The 26,933-nt window shown below is 41.2% G+C and overlaps 1 protein-coding gene across 4 annotated transcripts in view; it reads left to right on the forward strand.

The window, feature by feature from the left end:
* TULP4 (TUB like protein 4) overlaps positions 1 to 26,933 on the forward strand; it is a 202,932-nt gene that overhangs the window by 37,414 nt on the left and 138,585 nt on the right. For all 4 annotated transcript variants that reach the window (XM_053914304.1, XM_053914303.2, XM_053914306.2 and 1 more), the window contains one exon: positions 17,659 to 19,849. In XM_053914304.1, coding sequence (XP_053770279.1) covers positions 19,598 to 19,849 — 252 coding nt within the window. In that variant the 5' untranslated portion in view covers positions 17,659 to 19,597. The remainder of the gene's footprint in view (positions 1 to 17,658; positions 19,850 to 26,933) is intronic.

Here is a 26,933-nt window from a genome sequence, read left to right on the forward strand (position 1 = left end):
TGGGTCATACTTATAAGTTCTTTGGCTTCTACATTTCCTGCACTATTCTTACCCTCCCCCTGTCTATTTTCCACTTATCATCTATGCTACTTATTCTCTGTACCTTTCCCCCTCTCTCCCCCTCCCCCATTGACAACCCTCCATGTGATCTCCATTTCTGTGGTTCTGTTCCTATTCTAGTTGTTTGCCTAGTTTGCTCTTGTTTTTGTTTTAGGTGTGGTCGTTAATAACTGTGAGTTTGCTGTCATTTTTACTGTTCATATTTTTTATCTTCTTTTTCTTAGGTAACTCCCTTTAACATTTCATATAATAATGGCTTGGTGATGATGAACTCCTTTAACTTGACCTTATCTGAGAAGCACTTTATCTGCCCTTTCATTCTAAATGATAGCTTTGCTGGATACAGTAATCTTGGATGTAGGCCCTTGCCTTTCATGACTTGGAATACTTCTTGCCAGTCCCTTCTTGCCTGTAAGGTCTCTTTTGAGAAATCAGCAGACAGTCTTATGGGAACCCCTTTGTAGGTAACTGTCTCCTTTTCTCTTGCTGCTTCTAAGATTCTCTCCTTCTCTTTAATCTTGGGTAATGTAATTATGATGTGCCTTGGTGTGTTCCTCCTTGGGTCCAGCTTCTTTGGGACTCTCTGAGCTTCCTGGACTCCCTGGAAGTCTTATTTCCTTTGCCAGACTGGGGAAGTTCTCCTTCATTATTTGTTCAAATAAGTTTTCAATTTTTTGTTTTTCCTCTTCTCCTTCTGGCACCCCTGTAATTCGGATGTTGGAACGTTTCAAGATGTCCTGGAGGTTCCTAAGCCTTTCCTCATTTTTCCGAATTCTTGTTTCTTCATTCTTTTCTGGTTGGATGGTTCTTTCTTCTTTCTGGTCCCCATCGTTGATTTGAGTCCCAGTTTCCTTCGCATAACTGTTGGTTCCCTGCACATTTTCCTTTGTTTCTCTTAGCATAGACTTCATTTTTTCATCTGGTTTTTGAACAAATTCAACCAATTCTGTGAGCGTCTTAATAACCAGTGTTTTGAACTGTGCATCTGGTAGGTTGGCTATCTCTTCCTCGCTTAGTTGTATTTTTTCTGGAGCTTTGAAGTGTTCTGTCATTTGGGCCATTTTTTTTTTTTGTCTCGGCGTGTCTGTTATTTAAAGGGGCGGAGCCTTAGGTGTTCACCAGGGCGGGGTAATGCTGGTTGCTGCTCTGTGCCGCCCGCTCCACTCTCCACCGGATTTTAGCCACTCCCTCGGCTACCCACAATCAAATTTGGTCCCTCTGGTGCTGGTTCCCGAGTGGGTGGGCTTGTGCACACTCTAGGCCCCTGTGGGTCTCTCCAGCAACCTCTCCTGTGAGGCTGGGAGTCTCTCCTGCTGCTGCCCCAACCCCCACGGGCCTTTTCAATCAGAGGTGTGAGGCTTTATTTCCCCGTGCTGGAGCCCTGGGTTACGTGGTCTGCTTTGCTCCCCGCAGATTGTCCCGGTTTATCTGTGCGCAAGTGTGGGGCCGCGGGGTGCTACCCGCCACTCTGCCTGCCCCGTTCTCCGCCACTCTGAGTCTGGCCCTCTCGGTTTATCTGTGCGCGAGTGTGGGGTCGCAGGGTCTGCTAGTGGTCAGACTGCCTGCCCCGTTCGTCCCACACTCCGCCAGTCTTGGTCCCTCCACGGCAACGTGATTCCTCTCCGCCCTGGCTGCCCGTCTCCGCCCTTCCTACCAGTCTGGATGAATGTTTATTTTTTATTTCCTTGGTGTCGGACTTCCTTGCCGTTGGATTCTCTGTCAGATCTGGTTGTGCGAGGAGACGCAGTGTGTCTACCTACGCCGCCATCTTGGTTCTCTGTATGCACTTTTTAAAAAGTGCTTTAAATTCTTTCTGGAGAGAGTCATGTTTTTAATACCTTGATTAAAACAGTAGTACATATTCATTATTCATTAAGTATTTGCTTTGAGTTTAATGCTTGTTGACACTACAACCTCTTTAACCACTAATTCCTGTTGATTTTTCTTTCTTGTTTAGTCCTGCACCATACTGAATGTCTCTAAATTTAGGTATACAAATGCTATTTTATTTAAGACCTCGATGCGGTAGTATAAAAACTTGAAGGAAACAATTGATTTGTTTCTTTGAAAAGCTAAGCTTTTGATAATGACTGAATCCCTTCTGAGGACCTGGGTGATATAAATCATTGCCTGAAATGAAGTCTCATGTTCATTAGCTCCAGCTATGATGATAGCACTTAATTGAAATGTGGTTTAAGGGAAGATTTGGATCATTATCCTTTTTCCTGCTGCCCAGTGTCTTTTCTTTTATTTGCAGTTTTCTAGGAAGAAGGGTTGCTTCATTGATCAGATAGGAGCACAGTGGAGATTTAAACTCTGCAGTTCCTTTTCTCATGTTTTATTTGTGCAACTGCTTGGCAGGACTATGAATTAACTGGACTTTCCTGCCACTTTTCACTCTTGTTAGTGTTATTGTAGCAACACCCACTGGAACAAGGTGTCTAGATTCCTGTGGGGGATGAATCCCATTTCATGTCCATCCTATCTCAATTTTGGATCCTTTTAGGATCCTCCTGCGATTTCATATACAGGACATTATATTAGTACATGAAAATCTATAGAGATGTGCATCTGTAAGTGCTGAGGGGTAGTGAGTGGTGTGGCAGGTCCTAATCCAGCTTCTATGAGCTTCATTTTGCTAATTTGTAACTCTCCCACATGTGGTCATTGTTACAATGAAAGGAAGTAATTAAAAAAATCTTGAAGCATTATGCCTGGTTACACTCAATAATAATTGAATTAGAATAATAAGCATTTCCAAGCCCTTGGTGATGGTTCACTTATTTCCTGATCTGTATGTATAACCAAACTCCTGTGGAAAACAGCTCTGTGATATAGAATTCGACAAGATTGGGCTTGTGCTCTGAATCTTACGATTTCATTGTAGCATAGCACAACTGCTAATTTGTTTCCAATAATGGAACATCTACTTCATTCATCTCATTTCCCGTACATGACGTTTCCTGTGCCAGATCTCTTACTTGAATGTGATTTCACTTTGAATCTGTGTGCTTGTCATGAATCTTTCTGCTAAGATACATTACACAGATGATAGTACTATATTCCTAAACTACCTTCTTTAACTGATAGAAGCACCAATAAAAGTAAGCATATGTTCTTTAATCTTCCAGTCATCCTTCAGAACTAATTTCTGAAATTCAGATTGGTCACCTTATCATTATGAAATAAGCTCCTGCCCTTTCTTCTGCTCCCACAGGTTTTTCCTTGCCGCATCCCTCAGGATTGTTTTTCTCTCCAGCCTGTCCTAGCCTGGCTCTCGTGTTGGCTGCTTATGCTTCCCTCACCTGCTCTGAGATCCCCTGCTTTGATTACTTACTTGGTTTCAGCTCTTGCTCACCTTTGGGGTGATTTGTAAATCCACGTCTGAAGGTGATAGCGGTTAGAGTGTGGAACCCTCCTGGAAATGGAGCTGACCAGATATTTTGGACCCATCTAGCTATAACCACTTCCAGTAGAAATATTAGAGAAGATAAAACAAACATCCTTTGGTCATATTTATTGCAAGAAAATGAGAAACCCACCAAGTGGGGCCCTAGCTGGGTAACTTAATCGCACCCTTCCAATATGCCAGAGGTGCAGATTTGATCCCTGCTCAGGGCACATACAAGAATGAATGAATGCATAAATAAGTGGAACAACATATTAATGTTTCTCTTATCTCTCTGTCCCTTCTCTCTCTAAAACTGATAAAAAAAAAAGAAAAAGTTACCTACCAAGTGGTAAAAAAAAAGAGAAAAAGGAGTGAGCATTCCTGAGAGAGGGAGAGGGAGAGAGAGAAGTGATACTAAGGGACCTCTGCTGATACCAGGGACCTAGATTTCAGGGAACAGAGTTTCAGCTGAACCTCTCTAAAGGGCGAGGGTTGGGTTGAGGAGAGAACATCCATTAGCAAAGGGAGGAGGCTTTTTAGCTTTAAATAAAAAGTCTCTTGAATCTCTTGGGTTTGGGATTTGAATTTATGCTACCTGTGTGGTCTAGAAACCCCAAGCTGAGATGCTCATGTTACTGCTTCTGGGTTGGAGGCACCCAAGGGCTCGGCAGAAGTAAACACAGATCCTTTCTAGAACAAAGCCCCCCACAACCCACTGATTATGAGAAATGTGAGCAAGGTGAAAAAAAAATGACTAAGGAAATGAGAGTCACCTTCAAGTCAGTTATGTGTCATTTGTTCCATCCACTCATCCATTAATTCCTCACATTTTTACCCATCACTCATTATGTGCTAGGCACTAATCTCAGTGCTGGGTTATAATAGCACAACATTCTATGGGGAAATGAATATTGGGCTATTGACCAGAGGATTTGTACACTTGGCCCAGGACCTGCCCTCTTTAGGGCTCTGAGTCACTGCCAGAAAACCCTGTGCTTTGCCAGTACCAATTTGAAAACCACTGATTTATGTCAGTTCATTTATTTTGCAAATGAAAAAAACTGAGACCACAGTGTTTAGGTAACCACTTACTTAATGCCCAAGGTATGAATCTCAGGTTCCTTGTCTTTAGAATGGGGATAATAGTACCATCGTTTTCTGTAAACATGCCTATTCTTCCTTCCCACGCCCCTAAAAGTCACAGATGGTCCAGGGACTCAGTACTGCTGATTTTCAGACTAAATGCGTTTCTGCTGCTGGTTTGACTCCATGAGATCTTTTATTGTTCAAGTCCACACAGAGTCTCACACTTCTGCTCTTAATTGTCTTCTGATTATTTCATGTTTGTGAATTTGATTCCATAGGTAGACTGTGAACCGTTTAAATTCAGGGACCGGGTATAGTATTTTTATATTAACTTCATATTATCTAGTCTTAGGCCAGCTACTCGGTAGCTGTTTTATAATACTTGTTTGTTGTTGCCTGATTAAACATGTAATGCCATCGTTATGAGGAAATGAAAATATTTCTGTCCAAAGAGGTATTATGGTCATTATGTGAGAATTATGTAGAAGTGGGAAAACATTTCTGCTGTTTTTTTGTGATGTAAACTTCTGTCTCCTGCTCTTTCCCTCCCTGGTTGTAAAGATGGATCCTACCTGATTTCCTGCTGCAGTTTCCTTTACAGCCCAGGGCTACTCATTCAGTGCAAGGCACATTTGTGAGTGCCCCTCACTAAGCTGGGGTGCTCAGTGTGTTGATTATTGAATACCTCACGACTGCTTCTGCGTGGCCCCAAGCACATGTTCAGAATTGGGAATATGTCCATTTGCACGGGCACTAGGCCATCAGTTAGCTCTGGTCCCTTGCCTCTCTGCGCTGCTGTCATGCCCGAGTGCATGACCTGTATAGACATTTGGGCATGCTCTCTGTCCACCTTGTCTGTCTGCATGCTTGTCTGTCTGTTGGCTGGAGGGCTTACCATTGGGACCAGGATGGAATCCATGAAAGGTATCCCTCCCATCGAACCCAGCTGAGGCTGGGACCTAGCCAGGACTCTGTTGTCTGTGCAGTGGCTGGCTGCGTTTCAGCTATCCATTCGAGCCCTTTCTGTATGAAAGACGTGGAAATGCCAGAGGATTATTTTTGCAAGTAAAAAAGATGGCAGCAGATGTGAAAACAGATTTTCTCATCATAATGTAAATTGGTGTTTTGTTTTCATTTTAGTTGAACAATATATAGGTATTCATGAAAATATTTGGCTGTAAAAAATTAAGAAAAATAACAAACTGCCATTGTCTGTTACAATCCAATTTAGTTCTTTGAAAAGAACTTTTTGTTAGTTAAAACAATTACTGAAATTTATGTTAGAATTAAAATAAGCTTTAAAAGTTTTAATAATCCAGAAGACATATTAAAAATCAGATTTACTATAATCAGTTGTGCTCTTTCTTTTTTGTACAAATACAATAATTTTGGGGAAAGTGGAATGGGGTCGTGGAACTAACACACAGTTATTTTGCCACATCCTTTATTTTTTCTCTGACAGCTGTTTCTATGTGTTTTCTTTTTTGTAAAGGAAGCTGTTTATATTTTGTATTTCATTTGCTACTGCTATATTTTAGCAGTGACCAAGAGGGTAATTTCTTCACTAACCTAAACTTGTTTATTCTTCTCTATGTGCGAGACTGTAACCAGTTTTGAGTTTCCTCTGTTGCTGTGCATCTGTGAAAAGATCCTGTATCCCTGGTATTCCTAGTAAACTTCAGATGGTGAGGTCCCCTGAACACTGCAAAAGGGACATTGGCAGGAGCTTAGGAGATAGTTTTAGCTTCTTGCAGCTCAGTATTGTAATGGTATTAGTATTTCAAGACAAATTTTATTATATTTTATTTGATGTATTTACTGTCATCCAGAGGACATGTTTTAGATGAGCTTAGCCTTCTAAGGGCCCCAGATTTTCAAGGGCTCTTTAAATGGAAAATTTCCAAAATAAACAATTTCCTTTTTAATTAGAGGATAGTGGATATAATAGAACGTGTAGTTTACCATTCAGGGTCATCTCTTTATTTCATGAGGACACAGTGAAGCTTTTGGAAGGAGGTAGCATTTTGGGCTTCTTCCTACATTTAATTGTTATTTATTCAGCAAATACTGAGTACTTTCCTAGGTGTGAAAATACCGTGATTAAGGTGCATTTCTTGCTCTCAGAAGGTTCACAGTATTATAGGAAAGGTAGACCAGGATAAGAAAATCTCAGGGAAGGCAGTTTGGGGGTGTACAGGTTTGGGATCCAAGTAGACCTGAATTCAAACTATGGGGTGAATGAAATTGTATTAAACTCTGTCTAGCGTTTGTATGACCAGAGTTAAATGCACGCATGAGTTTGTTTATTTGCCTGTGGCAGTGGAAAGATTTCCTGTAGCTTACTGGCCTATAAAAGACTATGATTTATGACATTCTTGGGGAAACATTTTTATTCTTACATAGCATCATTTGTTCTTCAGGGAAAAGGTTTTTAACACCATGTACAGAATAAAAACACTTCGATTGAACATACATTTATTGAATTAATACCTTGATGAATAGGCATATGAAAATCCTTACCCTCAAGTAACTACCAGGTAAGCAGGGAAAATAGGGGCTCAGATATCTGTAATATGGTAGAAAAGTGAATGAGCAGCTTATGAAAAATAGAAGAGAATACTGTGAAGATTGAATTCAACAAATCCATACCCAGTAGGGAGAAGCTGGCAATGATGTATGGAGTGGGTGGTTTTGAAGATGCATCAGGAAAGATGGCTAAAATTGGGTGATTTGGGGTGAGCTTTGTAATCAGAACAAACTTGAGGCTTGGTATACAAGCAGAAATTATACTTTGAAAGGAGCATAATTTTTACAGCAGACAGGGATGTAAGATGGGCTCTACAGATAGGTGTGGGGTCATTCTGTGAAGGGCCTTGAATGCCAAGGTGAGGAAGGTATCTTTAGGCAGTTTACAAGGTCGAATGTGGTGAATATTACTCCTGGGGTGAACCCAGTTGGGTTACAATCTAATACTTCCTATATATGCCATTGGATTTGCTAATGCTCTGTTTATGATTTTTGCATCTTATTCATGGATGATATTTCCTTAATTTTATTTTTAAAAATATTTTATTTATTGATTGATTATGGTATTTTTCCCCATTACCATTTATCCCCCTTTTACCTTCTATTCTTACACTCTCCATACCTGGTGTTGGCATCAAGGTATAATGGCCTCATGGAATTAGTTGTGGGTATTACCACTTTTTCTTTTCTCTGGACGAGTTTGTGTGGTTCTGCAATAATCTGTTTCCTAAATGTTGGTAGAACTTTTCTGTGAAATATCTGGACTTGATGTATTCTTTGTGGGATGATTTTAAATTACTGAGTCAATTTCTTTAATGGTTATGACACAATTTAAACTTTAGCTTTCTTCTTAAGTTAGTTTTGTTAAATTACGTTTCCTAGGAATTTGTTCATTTAATATATTTTCAAACTTTTTAGCATTAAATTGTTCATGGTATTCTTCTGTCTTTTTAATCTTCACTCCACCTAGAGTGACACCCCATTTTTCATTCCCAGCGCTGCTTATATTCGCCTCTCTTTTCTTCATCTGTCTGGCCAGAGGTTCGTGTCTTTGATTATGTTTTTGAAGAGTCAACACTGGGCTTTGTTTAGACTCTCTAATGTTACTTTTTCTACTTTATGAATTTCTGTTTTTTATCTTTATTATCTTTTTTCTTTACTGTCTTTTGATTTTTGCTGTACTTTATTTTCATCGGGCATTTAGCTCCTTCATTTATAACATTTCTTCTTTTCGATTATAAACATATAAGGAATTTTTTGCAAAGTGCTTTTTCTGTAGCTGACAAGTTTTGTTATGTAGTGTTTTAATTAATATTCAGTATTTTAAACTTTCCATTATGATTTCTTCTATAAGTTATTTAGAAATGTGCTTGTTAAAAAATTTGTAAGAGTTTTATAATTTATATTTTTGTAATTGCCTTTAATAGCTTTGTAGTCATACCATAAGGTCTGTATAACACTCATTCTTTGAAATACGTTGAGACTCTCTTTAGATGGTAAATTTTTGTTAATGTCGAGAAGACTATACATCCTCTGAATTGGATACAAGATTCTATATACTGTATGCTCTTCAAGACCAAGTTTGTTCATTGTGACATTCACATTTTCTGAATGTTTACTATTTTTTCTGCCTTGATCTATAAGTAATTGAGAAAGCTAATTGAAATTTCAAACCTACTTTAATGGTGGATAACTCATTTCTTGCTGTCAATTTTTGCTTTGTATGTTTCAAGGTTATTTCATTAGGTGTTTATCAGGTAAGAGTTCTGATATGCTCCAGGTGAACAGGACTGTTTATTATACTCTGTGGCTCCCTCCTTTATTCTGTATTCACTACCTTTGCCTTAAAACACCTGTCAATATGAGGATAATGACCCCAGCTTTCTTCTGTTTTCTGTGTAAATGGTACAACTTCTTTTTTAATCCTTTTATTTTCATTCTTAACATGATCTTAGGTTTTAGGTATGTCTTGTATGAGAGACATCTGCTTCTCAGATAGTTGAGGTACCTTATAATAACAAAATACTTCTAATTCCTCTCTCCTGTTTCTTGTATCATTGCTTTTATTTTCTCACTTATAAATAAGCATGCATAGCATGTATGTGACTATTATTGAGTACATTGTTGGTATTATTATTTTAAACTGTTATCTGTTAGGTCAATTAAGAATAAGAAAAATAAATATTTTTATTCTACCTTTACTTATTCCTTCTTCAGTGCCCCCACTTTTGGGTAGATCTGAGTTTTTGACCTATATCATTTTTCTTCTTTCTGAGGAATTTCTTATAACATTTTTGCAAGGTATGTCAAGTGGCAACAAATTTTTTTCAGTTTTTGTTTGAGAAAGTCTTTGTCTTTCATTTTTGAAGGGTAATTTTGCATGGTACAAAATTCTAGGTTGGTGGTTTGTTTTTCAGTCTTTTTTCTGTTTGCTTTCAGTTTTGGAGTTTTCTGTAAGAGATGTCCTTGAGCTCAGAGATTCTTTCCTCAGCTGTGTCCTGTCTACTAATAAGCTTGTCAGAGACATTCTTCATTTCTTCACTTCTTCATTTTCAATTTCTAGCATTTTTATTTTCTTTCTAGAATTTCCATATATCCTCACATGCTACCTACTTTATCCACTAGAGCCCTTAGCATATTAAACGTAGTGGTTTTAAATTCCTGGTCTGATAATTCCAACATCCCTGCCATTTCTGAGTCAGGTTATGATGCTTACTCCTGGCTCTTCAAACTGTAATTTTTGGCTTTTAGTATGCCTTGTAATATTTTCCTTGATAGCTGGACATGATGTACTGATTAAAAGGAACTGCTGTAAATAGGGTCTTAGTAATGTGATAAGGTGTGGAGGGAAGGGGGGAAGCATTATACGGTCCTACGATTACATCTCAATCTGTATATATGTGTGTGTGTGAACATATTTATTGGGGTGAAAAGTGCATAACATAAATCTTGCCATCTTAACCATTTCTCAGCATACAGTTCTGTAGTGTTAAGTATATTCAATTTGTTGTGCAACCAGTCTTCAGAGCTTTTTATCTTACAAAACTGAAACTGTATACCCATTAAGCAACAACTCCCCATTCTTCCCTCCCCTAGTGCTGGGAAGTCACCCTTCTACTTTCTGTTTCTGTGAATTTGACTGCTCTAGGTTCTTCATACAAATGGAATCACACAGTGTTTGTCTTTCTGTGACTGGCTTAGTCATGTAGCATAATGTCCTCAAGGTTCATCCACGTTGTAGTATTTGTTAGGATATAGGATATCCTTTTTAAGGCCCAATAATATGCCTTTCTATGTATATAGCACATATTGTTTATCCATCTATCTAGTGATGGACACTTGGGTTGCTTCCACCTCTTGGCTATTATGAATGATGCTGCTCTGAACATGGGTATGCAAATATCTCTTCAAGATCCTGCTTTCAGGACTTTTGGTTATACACCCATACACCCGTGAGTGGGATTGCTAGATGATATGATATGTTTTGTGTTTTTTTTAGGGTTAGTTAATGCCTCGATCACCTATCATAATTACCATTTCTTTTATGTGGTGAGACCATTTAAGATTTACTGTTTTAGCAACTGTCAAGTATATGGTGGTATCATTAACCGTAATTACCATGATTGACATGACATCCTCAGAACCTTGGGTGTCATGTGCTGGTGCACCTTTGTTTCTGGGCTGTCGTCACGTATTTTCCGTAGTTTCTCCCACCCCCTCTTAGGTAGGATGAGTAAGCTAGAGGGAGCTGGTGTTGGTCAGTTAGGCTCTGATAAAATCCCAAGTGGTTAGGCCCAGGTTAAATAGTTTTTATTGAGGGTAGGCCTTCTTATAAAGAACAGAATGCTCTGGTGTATTTTAGAATGACTTCTTTCTCCAGTATTTACTGTGAGGACCTGGTGAACTCCTGGAGGTAAAACTCACCTCCAGGAGCCCCAGTGGCTGGGTCTCCCTTAAATTTTTCTCTCTCAGATTTGCCAACTGTAAGCCTGCTACAGTTTATCAGTTACAGTTTCCCTGCGCTGGGACTGGTTCCCATATAGGTTTTAGCTTATTGATTTATGCTCTGGTAAATGTAATTCTTTGTATTAGTCTTTTGCCATCTCCAGTATTTGCCCCGTTACAGATCTAAGAAGAATTGATTCTGTTTTTTAGTTTTCCCAGTTTTTAACTTGTTAGGGTACAGTTGTGATTTTCAGGTTATGTGTCAGATCAGAACCCAGAAATCCAAACCTAATGATTTTAAATTCTGTTTATGTTCATTTCAATTACTGAAGGGTTGAAATCTAAATTTGTTATTTCTGCTGCTAAGCTGTGATGACTTTTTTTTTGTATGTTAACAAATTTTTGATTTGTAACTGATTTTTGGTTGAACCTCATCTGTGGGAATCCTTAGGTCCTAAATTGGGAATGTTTCCCTCAGACAAGATTTGCATTGCTCCGACCTAGAACCACAGAGGCCTAGGAGACTGGGACAGTTTTAGTTTCCTCTGTGGGCCCTGCCGAATTTGTAGGACTCAGTCCCTCCACCAGGAGGTTGAACCCAGTTTGGAGATGTGATAGGGTGACCCACTGGCTGGTAAGCCTACAACTCTTCTCACGTGAGGGGTTTCCTGGAATGTGGGACTTTCAGTGGTAACACTGGGACAGTTCTGGGTAAATTGGGACAATTAGGCACCCTAATTCTGATTCCAGTGCTGATATCAGCATTTGTTCAGACAGTTCTGGAAAAACTTATATCTGCATTTGCTGGATAACTGACTTTCTCATATGTTTATTGTTAACGTGGTCAGTGACGTGGGGTCAGCGAAAGAATTCACAAAGTGAAGGAAGTATAGAGAATAAAGATTTTATTCACACTCCAAGAAAGGAGAGGGGCATGGTGTGGAGAGATACATCAGCCTTGAGGGGTGGGGGCTTTGAGTTTTCATTGGATTATAATTGGATTAAAAAAGGGGTGGGGGTTGCCGGTTTGTGGCCCCTGGGCTGTTGGAGTGTTGTAAACTTACTGCAGTTTGTTCTGATGTTATCTTCTGCCTGTGGCTGTAGGGAGTGGTTAGTTCTGTTCTTGGCTTCCAGTAATTTCCAGTCCTGGGGACAAGCTCAGAAGAGTAAAATGTCAGTCATGTCTAACAGGGTCATAGGCCTGCTCGGCAAATGGTGCCGTGATAGCTGATGGGGCTGGCCTTGTCCTTGCATTACGCATGTGTCATGTGCCTTCCCTGGAGATTTCTCGTACTTTGTCAGTCCAGCAGATTGTGGCAGTTTACCCAAGATCTGTAGTAGTGGGCAGGCCCTTCAGAACATCCTGGAAGTGTAACCTATAATTTCACTTGTTAAGTTATTGAGAACATGTCCCATGTCACTTTGTGGTCTTCTACAGTACAGTTAGTAGTGTGCTTTATGTCTGTACCAATATTTACTGAACCAATATTACATTTTGGACATAAAGGTTATTTCAGATTTTTCACATCTAAAATGCTGAGGTGAAAATTTGTCTAAATCTCTGTACAATCCAGGATTATTTCCTTATGATAAATTTCCAGGAGTAGAATTGCTGAATCAAAAGGTTTGAAACATTTTATGCCTTTTGAGTTATATCACCAAATAGGTCTCTCATTTCTCTGCACCCTACATGACATTGGGAATTATCATTTCTTTTAGTCTTTGTCACTTTGATAAACGAAATGTCCTCCTTTTTAAATTAAGGCACATGACTTTTGATAACATTGAGTGCTATATATGGTACCACAGTGTTTCACCGCCCAAGTTTCAGGAGTAGATTCATTCTTAGAAGTATCTAGCCCCCATTCTCTTGTAGCCTAGCAATCCAGCTGTTTATTTTACAGCCTCCACACCCTTCTCTCCCTGTTGTCCATGTACAGATAATTAGGTGCTTAGGTTCTCAGAACTGGCTATTGAAACCATGTGCAGAAAGTAAAGAGGGAGCAACTTTCTCTGAAAGTGTGCCTCTTTGCTGATCTCTGAGCATTGTGGTGGACCCACGGCTTCTGCGTTGAGTTGTTTTACTCACATGGCTGCAATGCCTGTCAGCCCAGATGTGAGGAGACCCAGATTCTGAATGGTTGGTCTTGACCCAGGGTTCATAGAGAACCTCATTTAGTCAGCATCTACTGTTTACCTTTTCCTTAGAAGACTGCTGGGGGTTCTGTAGCATGCTTAGTGCCTTATCGAACACTTAATTAAATGCAGTACTGCTAGGTAAAAATTAGAGTCTGGGAGATTTGGGTTTAGTATGTATGATGAATTAAACAGAAAAATACTTCTATCACAGGCAGAGAAGACCCTTGACACGTGAGCCTGCAGAGTGCTTCAGTGTATCGTATCTAAAGGAGCTGCTGCTGTTTTTGACTAAGACAACTTTTTGGTGGCATACAGCTCTAAAATTTACAGTGCAGGCCAGTGGGAAAATGATTTGATAACTGACACAACTGTAGTAAGAATGCATCTTTGGAATAAGCCTGGGCATAACCATGTAGGCATGTCTTTTTTATTTTTAAAGATTTTATTTATTTTTAGAGAGAGAGGAAGAGAGAGGGAGAGAAACATTAATGAGAGAGGAGGAGAAACATCAATGTGAGAGAGGAACATTGCTTGGTTGTGCCTTATAATACGTCCCGACCACGGATGAACCCACAATCCAGGCTTGTGCCCTGACTGGGAATCGAAAGGGACACCATTCATTTTGTGGGACAACACCCAGCCAACTGATCCACACAGGCCAGGGTATCCCTGCATGTCTTTAGTCATTTTCTCACTATCATGTTTTGAGAATGATAAGTATACACACACACACACACATTATTAAGACATACAGTTATGATTAAGGTCCATTATCTTTGCAGGGGTGTTATGAAATGTCTGCGTTTGTGTTGTTTCCTACACATGAAGGTAGCCACCTTAAAAGGCAGTCTTGGAAGGCAAATGTGAACTCGCCTCTAGGCAGCTAACGAAACTCCTTCCAAACCAGTTAGAACAGCCTTGGACTCTGGATATTTGCGGGTTGTGGAAAACCCCCCAGGGGAAGGAGTAGCTGTAATTAGAGGCAGGTCATCTTAGTTGGCTTCAGTTAAAAAAGAAGAGTAGAGTTCAGGATCTGTTGCCACCTGGAAAGGGGAAGCAATGGGAGGTGTGGGGTTGGAGAGAGCCCCCTCCCTCTACCCTGCCAGGGGTAGAGCTGAATCTTAAGACAGTAGCTGATTGTGGCCACAGAGCTGCCATCACTAGAGTAGAAAGTAGGATGTGTTTAATGTATATCACCAACAAGGAAAACTCATTTCCCCTTCTCTCCAACCCACAAAAAGCTGAAAGTTTAGATTTTATTGGAAAAGTTTCTACTGTTTTCCTGTTCTGTGTTCATCTAACATCTGTATATATTTCCCTAAAATCTACTTTTTAAAACAATTTTTTAAGAGTGAACTTTTAAAATTTTTTCAATTGAATTGATTGGGGTGACATCGACTAATAAAAATTTTTAAAGATTTATTTTTTAGAGAGAGAGGAAAGGAGGGAGAAAGAGAAGGAGAGAAACGGTGATTGGCTGCCTCTCTCACACCCCCAACTGGGGACCTGGCCCGCAACTCAGGCATATACCCTAATTGGGATTGACCTGGCTGCAGGCCAGTACTCGATCCACTGAGCCACATAACTAGGGCGGTTAATAAAATTACATAGTTTTCAGGTATTCACTTCTATAATATCCCTGACATCTGTATATATTGTATTATGTGTTCACCACCCCAAGTCAATTCTCATTCTTATTGCTACTTACCCGCCCTTTACCCTCTTCTACCTCCCCCACCCACCCCTCATTCCCTCTTGTAATCACCATGCTGTTGTCTGTCCATGAGTTTTTCTTTTTAATGTACCTTTTTGCTTCTCATCTCAATCTTCTGCTTAACCACTTTTAAACTTTTATTCTTTAGAAAGAAATAGAAATATATTCTGAAATTTTCTCTTATCAAATATTCTCTTATCTCTATTTATTATTATTAACATGCATTTTCTTTGTGATTACCTGCTAAGCTTGAGAACTAAAATAACATTTTTTGATACTTTATTGGGATTTTCTAGATTGGATATAATAATTTTTAAAATTCTTCTTAGTAATTTGTTTTAAAAAAATCCCAGAGGCGTGGGTGCCTAACATAGCTCACAGCTTGTTAAACCTGTTTACTGTGAGATATTGGGTTGGCCAAAAATTTGGTCTGTGCAGTAGATACAGAAGGTCACCAGGGTGGAAAGCCCCAGGTGCCTACCAAAATGGGAAAACAAGGACCTCGCCCCCAAGGTAGCCTCTCCTCCCCTAGCATATCACTGGTCATTTGGTTTAGAATCTCCGACCTTTCTTTTCCCTGGTCATGTGGTTTAGATCCCCCGACTTTTCCTCCCTGGAGATAACATCTAGGCCTCAGTTATGTTTCAGCTCCAGGCCTAGAAAAGACGAAAAACCAGACAAACTACACCAAGGGTGACCTTAGGAACAGCTGCACTAATGACTTGGTGCTGACCAATCAGTGGAGACCAGGACCCGAAAAGGACACACTCGGAGAGCTGATGAATAGTCTATTGAGATCCTCCCTTGGGACCTCCCCTAAAATCGCCACTCTTAAAAGTCCTTGGGAAAGAGGATCCAGCATACTGCCTCCCCAGCAGGATCCAGCATACTGCCCCCCCCAGCACCTTTCCCCTTACCCCTTCCCTTCTTATTCCCCCCCCCACCCCCCAGCGAGTTACCATTACCTTCCTCTCTCCTAAGCTCCAAAGGCCCTTGTTTTGCCTCTGTAACTTATTTCCTGAACCCATTTCTTCTACTGCTCACTTCTTGAAAACTCTGTGACTTTCTAAATTTTCTCTTAGAGTTTGAGTCTTGGCTGTGAATTCTTTACAGTCAGAACAAGTACCACGAGGTTGCTGAACCCAGGTTTGGTCTGAGTCCACCGGTCTAACACCTGGTGCCATTCTCACCTCCAGCAACACTTCCTGAGAGATTTTGGTTGTTTTGATTCATTGACACATTACACGCACACACAATGACTCATCTGAATTAGGTATCTTAAGGTATCTGAATTGTGTAGCTGCTGCCTTGCTCCTGCGTGCCTCCTCCTCCTTTTGGTGAGCACTGAGTTTATGCTAAGATTTACTCCAGGGATGAGAAAGATAGGTTCCCTGTCTCTGGGAGCACAGAGCAGGGTGTTAGAATGCAGTGCGATAAAGCTGGTACAGAAGTTAGTGCAAGGTGCTCTGGGAAGTGGCACAGGAGAGATGCCATTGTAGGTGGGTTTTTTAGTTTTAGTTTTTAGAGAAAGAGAGGTAGGGGGAGAAAGAGACATTGATCTGTTGTTACAGTTATTTATGCATTCGTTGGTTGATTCTTGTTTGTGCCCTGACTGGAAATTGAACCCACATTGAACCCACAACCTTGGTGTATCAGGACGATGCTCTAACCAACTGAGCCACCTGCCAGGGCACGTAGGTGGGTTTTAAAGGAAGTGTTCCGTCCTGGCAAGGGGACAGCAGGAGTGGAGAAATGATGGGAAGGAAGAACACAGTACTTTGGGGGACAGGGAATGGCCAGGTATGATGACAGTAACACAGGCTGGATATGGAGGCTGTGGCAGGAGAAGAGGACAAATTGAAGTCAGATCAGAAAGCGTCTTATTAGCACTTGATCCCATAGATCAGTGAGTTCTCAAGTCCTGGTTCCCAGACCCAGCTGCATTAGCATTTCTTGAGAACTTGTTAGAAATGCAAATACCTGGACCCAGCCCTAGACTTTTAGGGTCAGGTATTTTGGGTGGGCCTATGCTGTTTCTCTAGCCCTCTAGGTGACTGCCCTGGCCAGGAAGAGAACAGTCAAGGCTCTTTGAGCAGCCTTGAATTTTATAAAGGTCACTCTGAGGGTCCTTTGGAAGGTGGGATGGTGTGGGGGAGTTAAGGACTGAGTCATCGGCGTTTTTGTATGGGATGCAGGTCTGGACTGAAGGCAGTAGGAAGGAGGAGAGAGGATGGATTTGCTGGAGGTTGATTTTGTAGGACTTTATTGCTACTAGACAGTTTAAAAGCTGAGAAAACAGCTGTGCTTTGCTCTGTGACCTGGCCCCAATCAGAGAGGGAGGGGGTTTAAAGGCCCTTGCTGCCTTGTGTGTTCAGGGAATATCTTCTACTGATAATAAAAAAAAAACAATTCAGGTAACTTGCCTGAGCCTCTTCAGTCTTCTTTGGGATGTTGCTGGCTTAACCAGAATGATGGGTCAGGTTGCACATTCAGGGCCCAGAGTCTTAGAAAGGATGGTAAGCTGTGGGAGTACAGAGGCAGTGATCTCATTCAGATATTCCTAGCTACTGGCAAATTTAATAAACAGTACATGGCACCCAGACTTATGTTGTACATTGTCTCTAAGTTGGCGAGGTGTATACCCTTCTGCTATTTGAATTTTACTAATCACTAGCTCCATTCGGTATATGTAAGTATAAAGATGGGTCTCCAATTTCAGTTATAGCAATTATTTTGTTAGAGGCATCATTCTTCAGTATTTTTAAGGTTTTTTTTTTATATCTATTTTGTTTTACAGATTTGTAAGACTCCAGGGCCTTCAAGCTGTGATTAATCAGATGGTTCCTGAAACGACTGGGAAAGCAGACACTTTGTGTGCCAGTTGAAGAGTGTATGTCTGTGTATATTTAAAACCTCTCTATGCACACACACTTATTCAAGAAGACAGGCTCATTCTGGTGCACACCTGAAGCATTTTACAACTAATGAAAATTAATTTAAGAATCAGATGGAACAACTTGACACCACTGGGCTCAGGAGCCCAGGGAGAAAAATACATCACTAATGGCCAATTTTCCATGTGGTCTTCACGGGTAAAGAAAGTTTGCAAAAAGAAGAAAAAAAAAACTTGCACAGATCAAGCCTCAAAAATACCTCTCCAGTTTAAAGAAGGAGCTAAGGGAGAAGTGTGATTTCACACATTGCAGGTGGGATCAGGCAGTGGTTTCTGCACTTTATTTTTCAGTGGATCTGGTGATTTGGACAGACTACAGTTCTGGACTGACAGGGGACTCTTACTGTAAGAATTTGCCTGGAGGAGAGCCGGCTCAGGTGTGACGGGACAAGCTAGAACGGTGACCCGGTTCCTTTTCCCTTTTCAGTTGACTGTGTTCAAGAAATTTTAATTTATTATTTCCCTTTCTTTTTCCGTAAAGGATAATATCTTAGGTAGCAGTTGAAACCAGTAATTACAAAATATCAAGGAACATCCAGGCAAAGCTTCTTTTCCTTGTTCTGTCCATGTGGACTTTGGAAACATTCTCTGAATGTGAACAGGGCCCATCAGCAAAACGTGGGGAAGAACCCAGCCCACACTTGGGTTTTTCTTTTAAGACACTCTTTTCTGTTGAGTCCAAGAAGACTTGCATATATAAGGGGAGGATTACTTGGTGGACTTAATTCTGAGTTTAGTTTTTATTTCCTTCAAGATGAAAAAATATGTGATTTTTAGAAGCAGAAAGGGGAGAAGCTAGACTAGGGAAGGGAGGAAGGAGACAGACGAAATCCTGCAGCCAGGCTTCATTTTGTCAGCAAGAGGAGTTAGGTTTCATCTGAGGCAAACACTTGGACCATTTTCAGGGCTTTGGAACATTCTGGCTCTGCAGAGTGAAGGGGCTTTCCCTCTACACCTCCATGGCACTGAGGGCTGCGTGGGCCTGTGGAAGGGTAGTCAGATAGAGCCCAGTGCCCCCTGGGACACGGTGACCTGCCAGGAAGTCTGGTTGGGCTCCGAGGTGGGATGTTTTGGGTTCTGAAGAGTGGGAAAGTCTTCTTTTCTTCCTAAGAGTGGATTGCTGTCTGCACAAACTCTGGTTGTTTTGCACGGTTTGTGTGCCTTTTTTTCCCCTTTATGCAATCTTTTTCAGCTTTAGCAGCAGAAATTTGTCTAGTTGAGAAAGCATGCCAGAGGATGGCTTCAGAAAGAGGATGATCCCATGTTCTCTCTCTGCATCTGAACTTTTGAAGAGAAAATTCCAGCTCGAGGGATTCTTAAAGCCTTAAGTTACTTGAAATCTATGTATTTGCAACCCTTGGTCTCTGGAATCATATTACACTAAACTGGAATCTCAGGCTGAATGAGAATAACCAAGCTGAGTAAAAAGAAGAAGACTCGGTTTCTGGATCACCACATATTAGCAACGCTCTTTCTCCAAAGGGTCAGCCCACTCTTCCTCCAAGGACTTGAAAATAAAAGTGGACCCCAAGTTTTTTTAAGCATTACCTTTTCTTACCAGACTGCCATCATCTTTTATAGAGGAATTTTTTCACTATGCATTTGGTGGATCTTTATAAAACACTGACCTTCTAATTAGAACCAGGTCAATCTTAATTAAAGTGGGTCAGGGAAAACAACACAAGCCAACCACAAAAATAGAATAAATCAATGAAAGGAATTGGTTTAAATTTTTTTGGCATTCAGCATTACTTTTTAAGTAAAATAGTTCACTGAAAAAAGTATGTATGCAGCAGTGGAACAGGGGCCAGTCCTTTGCAGTGACTCTAATATCCTCTGCCTGTCCTGGAAGGGGCGCGTCCCGAAGAGCGAGAAGGAAAAGCCTGTGTGCAGGAGGCGCTACTATGAGGAGGGCTGGCTGGCCACGGGAAACGGCCGGGGCGTCGTGGGCGTGACCTTCACCTCAAGCCACTGCCGCCGGGACAGGAACACTCCACAAAGAATTAACTTCAACCTGCGAGGCCACAATAGTGAGGTGAGCTGGGGTTTCCTTTCACTGTTTGGTCACTTCTAGAGGTAGTTTTGAGTATCCCCCCCCTCCCCCCTTCCATGGACTCAAAACTTACTTTGCTTCAGTTTCTTAGATTTGCTGCCAAGTGAGACTTTGCAAAGTGACTTCTGTCTTTGGTGTTTTGGTGGAAAGTGCTAGGGCGGACACAGTGCCCATCGCTTAGTTACCAAATCTTCACCCCCTTCCACCACAAGGAGCAAACCCCATGTTCCACCTGACATGCCCTGCAACATCCAGTGAGGGACTGTTGGGGGGTCGTGAATGGGCCCTGGCCTTAGGGCAGGACTCAGTTGTGATGTCAGCTCTAATGATGTGCTGATGTCACAAGTGGAAAAGTTGGGACTGTTTTTCTCTTGGAAAACTATTTCTTACAGATATTATTGCTGTCGTGCAAGTTAGTCATGGCTAGTACTGATTTTTTTATTTCAGGGGATTTCCTTTACTTAGGAGCAGATAGGTGGTCATGTGTGTTTGGTGGAAGAACTGATTTTGTTACAGAGCAGAGTGGGGAGGGGGTGGTTCCTTCACGATAAATTATTACAGAAAGGATTCCCCCTTTCTGTCTCTGGAGGTTCCTTCCCCCACGCCCACCTGCTAGGTTCGCAATGCCCGCCGCCAGAGGAAAGATGTCTCTCAATGCCAGAGACTGGTGAAAAGGAAAGGAATTGTTTATTTAAAAGTTACACAAACTTAGAATAATGACCTAATGTCTTCAATAAGATACTAAAGTCCTCTAGAATACCCACAGATGCACAGTCCTTCCCTCTCCCTGTGCCCAGTCCGGGGTACCATGTCTCAGGAAAAGAAGTAGAAGTCCGTGATTCAGGCTCCCGGCACCATCAGCTGTGTGGCTGCTGCAATCTCCAGTTAATCCAAAGCCATGTGGCACCTTCTCATGGCCCAGCAGCAAGAGTCCTTTCTCCCCTTTCTCTATGGCTGCAAAGTCTCTCCTGCTGCCTAAGCCGCGTGGCAAGAAGAAGCACTCCAAAACCTTGTGGTCCTCTCTACTCTCCTTCAGAACTGCGTGGTCCTTTTCCCCACTTCAGAACCACATGGACCTCTATCTATCTACTTGCTTCAGAGCCTCGTGGTTCACTCCTTCCTTCAGAGCCGCATGGTCTACTCCCTATTTACTTTGGAGCCGCGTGGTCTCTTCTTTCTCCCCCAAAACCTTGTGGTCCTCCCTACTACTTTGGAGCCGCGTGGTCTCTTCTCTCTATGGCTGCCGGGCCTAGGTTTAAATCCCAGTGCCCATCTTCCTTTGCAGCCCCATTTCTGACTCCTACAGTCAGCTACACCTGCCAGCATCCCTGTATTTTTCCAGCTTTACTGGGCTGCCATAGTAAGTCTGGGCAGGTGTGGCCCCATGGCATGGAGCCAATCATCTCCACGCTCTCACACAGGCCCTGTAACCAGGGGGAGTTACTTCCCAGTCCCATCCTGGGTGGAATTTCGTCCCATCCCCCTGGCTCAAAGCATGGCCACAGCTACTTAACACATCCATGAAACCAGTTAAAGGTTATAGATATGTTAAATGACTGTGACAGGGGTTAGCTGCAAAGCTCTTGCTACCCAAAACAGCTCTGAATGGCCCTGTTCCATGTGTCCCATCCCCCTTGGCTCAGGCCTGTGGGGGTGAAGACATCCTACATACATTTTTCTAATATTTCCTGGACACCCCGAGTCCTGGACCCCATTACAAATCCCTTCCTGGGGCCCTCCTCTTGGCTGCACCCTGCTTCAATTTCATTATAGGGTCATGGCACTATAGGAATGGTCTCACCTGGATTCTTGGACATGGTCAGTTCTTCTCTGAGAGAAGGTTCTCCCGGCCCTGTTTCTTCCTCCGTTGCTCCCCATCCCTGCTTGCCCCTCGCGCTCTGAGCAGCCTTTTGTGGGTGTGCTGGTAATGACAGTTGCTTTGCTGTGTGGGTCTGTAAACTTACTGGAAGATTGTCTGTTCTTGTGGTCTTAACTTCCTCACCTCCCTTTCTTTAAATGTCATTTATTTTAATTACCTTTACCTCATTAACCCACTTCAGTGTGGCTTTCCCCCCACCCCTCAAAGTGAAATGGTTGCATTCCCAGTGACTTCACATTGCTATAAACCCATAGGTCACTTGATTGCAATTGATGTATGGTGGCGTTCAGTGGAGTTGAAATGTCACTGTCTCTTGCTTTCCAGGACACCACCCTCTTTGGGTTTTCCTCATACTTTTATGCCCTCTGCTTTTCATCCTTCCACCTCCTTTTTAAGGGCCCCAGGCACGCATCTTTTTCTGGATGGTCTAAGCTGGTTTTGAATCTACCTATACCCTGTGACTCCCAAATTTATATCTCCCACTTACCTTCAGACTCTCGTTCCAGACTCCATTCTTCAACTTGACCTGTGAAATATAAAACTGGATGTCAGTTACTAGGCATCTCAAACTGCAGGTAACCCAAGAGAACTCACTTTCCTCTGCCCCTTCAGCCACCAGACCTGTTTCACCCTCTGTCTTTTCCCCAAGAGCAGCCAGTGAAGCTGCAACACAGAAGTCACCCTGCCCTTCCCCTGTTCCCAGTCCAGTTATTAGACGCGGTGCCTGCTGTATCCAACTTCTAAATGATATCTGGGACATGTCTACCTTTCTCTCCTCATGCATCTTCATAGGTCTTCAGTCTTAAACTCTGCTGCTTAACCTATTGTGGAGGGCTCTGCTTAAGAGTATATATTTATATTTAGTTTCTTGAGTGTTAAAATAATTTTTAAAATTTAATGTACTTTATCCTTTCTCTTTCCTAAAAACACTATATGACATATGTCACAATTCCAGAAAGAGTGGAATTTCTAGGTGATAAGAATGTTCTCTTTTGCAGTTGAATCTTAGGTTTCTGTTGTGTTCATGATAAGTCTGAAAACCTGGATTTGTCCTTCAACTCCTTCCTGTGGTTCACCCTCCTTCCTGTGGTTTGCCTTCCTTTCTGTGGTTCATCCTCCTTTCTAGAGACCCAGAGCAACTGTGGACTGCCAGTCCTGGTCCTGTCTTTGCATCACTGTGCTTGGTGAAAATCAACTTTCTTAAACTTAGGAGAGATTTGAAAACCACTTTGGATTTTAAAACATTTATACAGGGTTTAACATATTTAAGGATCTGTACACTAATTCTAGTGACAAAATTTGGCTAATTTTGGATTATAGCCACAGAAAAGTCATTGCAAATTTTTTATCTTCTAATACATTCTTTGTAAAAAGTGAATTTTAGTAAACTTGTGCCATAGTGATGTCTGTAAGGGAGAACTGTGTTCTGCACCACCCCCTCCTCACCCATTCCTGGTTTTCTGTATCTGTATTCCATGAAGTTCTAGCTCTATCACTTAACTAGTTGGAGTGGTCCTGGGTAAGTTATTAGTTTACTCACGGTTAAATTTAAATAATAATTCCTTCATTTCAGAGTTGTTTGAGAATTTATGAGAATGTAATTTTTAATGAGCTTTGAAAATGGTGAATGCCATGTATATAGTGATGTTAAAGCACCTCACAACCTATTAATTACACTCTTTCCAATCCTTATGATACCATGAATACCCTTAATTACAGTTACCAGTCTGACTTATGAAGCCAGGAACGATGTTTTTTTTATTTCTGTTTCACACTTAAGATTTGAACACATAGGCAGTCAGCAGATAACTGATCATATCTCTGACATGTGTGCTGAATGTATGTGCTTTTGCCACTGCGGAGTGGGATGAATCATGGATTTTGCCTCATGGAGTCCATAGCCCAGCAGTGAAGGTGAGGTGGGCCTGGATATCTCTTTCAGCATTTGCATTTCAGTTAAGTACAGGAAAAAAGCTTTGGGTTATTGGAGGAATTGAGGGTGAAGATTTTCACCACAAAGCTTTCTGGGGGGCGGTGTGCCAGTTGGGGGGCCTGGGGCAGGAGCTGGATCTTAAAACTCCTTCAGTTCTGTAAACACTGAGAGCCCACGCGAGGCTGGACTCTGCCAGGCTTTTTGGTGTCATAGCGATGAAGGAGGAGCTGTTTCTGCCCAGCTGCCCTGCGTGTCAGAGGACGGATGTGTGGGTTGCATGGAAGTAATGTTGCTGCTGCCAACAGTTGCCAGATGTTACATGGCCACAATTTTCTAAGTGCTTTCTTTATGTGTGTTATTTTGTTTAACCTCATAACGACTCTCTGCAGTTTTGTTTTATTATCCTTGCTATGCCTTTGAAGAATCTGACTTTCAGGGATATTATGGAAGTTGTCCAAGGCGTAAGAGCTGGATGACAAAGATGGCAGACCCAGGTTTCAACTCATGTCTGTGTGTTTTTCATTCTATGAGACACTGCTTTGAAAGAGGCGAATCATAATGGGCCCAGAAACAGGAGGGACTGCAGCGTGGGTTTTAGACAGTTAAGGGTTTGGCGAGGCATTGGAGGGTAGTGCAGGGCAAAGCTGGGCTGGGGGACTATACTCGGAATAGTCGTGATAAGAAAACAATAATAAATGTTCATGGGATGAAAGAAGGCAGTGCTTTTGGTTTGAGTTGCATTCTAGGATTTAGAAGACTTGTCTGCAAATAGAAGTGTTAAAAAAAATCAAATGTGAGTATAAAAATTATTATTCAGTTCAGTGCATTTATCCACGATTGTGGATATCTGAGAGTTGATAGCATTGGATGTCTTTAATTTATTATGGATATAATAGTTTTCAAGAAATAGCCCATAAACATTAGTTACTATGATTCTATGATGGTGTATGAATGCACCTAGTTAGACTCTTGAGACAAAAGTGTAACCAGTTATTAATAGATGGAGAAACAGATCTTTTAAATGTATTTTATGAACTCTTATTTTGATTAGGGAACTGGTCTAGCAGAGAGGCAGAAATAGGAGTATTTCAGTATATTAAGGTCAGAATTTTGTTTCACCTAAACTGATTTAATCTGTTTTTATACCAAAGCTCAGTAGTGAGTTAATTTTTATCATAGTAATACTTATACAAGAATAAATGTTAATAATGAAAAAATAGCAGGGTTCTAACTCCCATTCCCTTCCTGTCTCCCTTCTCCCAAGGGCTTATATTATTATCTTGTCAATTAATCAGTTTTGGGATTTGGGCTACTGACTATTTTCCTATCTTGGGAAGTGGATATTTGGCTCTCCTCTTTCTAAGTCATTCAACCCAACTTTGCCCCACTACCTAATCTTCCCAATATTACTCTGTTGTAATAATTGGTTAACTCATAATTAGTATTTACATTTTTAAACAGTGCCAATATTATGCCCATTTGAACCAAGTAGAGTACTATGGCTATATTTCCTTTATTATTCAGCTTTTTTTTCTCATGATAAAAATTGTGTTTTGTTTTGTTTTGTTTTTGCAGTGGTTTTGTTTCTTTACCAACTGTGAATCTTCCTACATCTTCAATATATTTCTACACATTCAAATCAATAAGATGATTTATCAGTTCTTTTTGTTATTTTCCTGGAGGCTTCCATCTTGGAGTCCTTTGTCCTTCTGCTCTCTCAGTGGGCCTCAACCAGTGGGCCTGTGTGCAGCTGACTTCCTGAACTTCCTTTCATCATCACCTTGGGAATTCCTTTGTCCCTTGTTTCTGCTGGATCCCTTATTTTTTGTATCTTGTATCTTTGTCTTTCTTGGTTTAACAAATTCTTTTTTGTTGGAGTATACTTACACTCTTCAGGATCTAAGAAAGAATTTGTAAGTCATGAGTTTTAAGACTTGTATGAGGGAAGACCAAAAAGAAAAAAAGCAGAATTATCTTCTGGAGGGCGGGACCCCTGTAGTACAGGCTTCCCGGCTAGGTGAGTGTTCTAGGATCCCATCTGTATCAATGTACTAGTTGGTGTTGTTGTGAGAGGCTGCGTTTGACCTCTGAATTTTTTTTGAATACTCTTTCATTGCATTTGCCCATTTTGTGATGGGTGGTTTACGAGCTCACCTGCCCACACTATGCTGGGTGTTGAGCAGTTTTTAACCAAAAATGGCATGATCCCTGTGCCCCACCCTCCCTATTCATCCCATCTCACCCCCAGTGACTTTATTTTTTTGTTTCCCGGGATGAAAAGGGTCCTCAAAGGGAAACGTTTTACGGCTATGGAAGAGGTGAAACAAACGGCAGAAGCACTAAAAGGCATCAAAATTGATGAGTTCAAAAACTGCCTTGAGCAGTGGAAAAAATTTCTCAATAGCTGTATTGCATCAAATAGAGAGTACTTGGAAGGTGATTGAAGTTTCAATGTGTAAGAATAAATATACAATTTTTTATATTCTGGGGTCCCCCCTCATATATATTTTTGATCTGCTGTTGGGAATCCATGTATGTGGAGGGCTGATTTACATTACATGTACATTTTTGACTTCCAGGAAGTCGGGGCTCCTGACTCCCATGTTGTTGAAGAGCCACCTTATGTCTAATTCTGCCTCATTCTTGGTTGATTGTTTGGCTAGGTATCGATTTCCAGGTTGCTTCCTTCAGAATTTTGAAGGCATTTTTTTATAACCTTCAAACCTGCAGAATTATTCTTGAGAAGCATAGTTAAGAGTTCAGACCAGACTCTGTTTGAATCCTAGCTTTAAGTACCTTATTTAATTTCTCTGTGCTATAATCATCTCATTTGTGAAATGGGTTTATAAATAGTACTTTCCTCATATATGGATTGATTTAATGGTTAAATGGGTTACTACATGTAAAGCATTGAGAACAGTGCTTAGAACTTGTGAGAACTTTGTCAAATTGGCCACATATTATTATTCAAAATCCTTTACATGTGACCTTTTTAAAATAATTGCAGTTTTGGCTTCTGATCTTTTTCCTAGATATTCTGAAATTTTGTGGTGATGTTTAAAAGTCATGTACTGTGAACCTGTTGGGCACCTCTGTGTATGTTTGGGGGGGAGTTTCAGCTTGGGGGCTTTATTGTGGAATAGTGGGGGGACAACCAGCTGTGTTGTTGCGGACTGCCAAATGTCAGCATCCAAGCATGGTTCTTTGCGTTGGTTTAGTTTTTCTAGAAGAGGCCCTTCCATCCCATGCTTGCA

The sequence above is a fragment of the Desmodus rotundus genome, chromosome 11, assembly GCF_022682495.2.
Source record: "Desmodus rotundus isolate HL8 chromosome 11, HLdesRot8A.1, whole genome shotgun sequence".
Taxonomy (NCBI): Eukaryota; Metazoa; Chordata; class Mammalia; order Chiroptera; family Phyllostomidae; genus Desmodus; species Desmodus rotundus.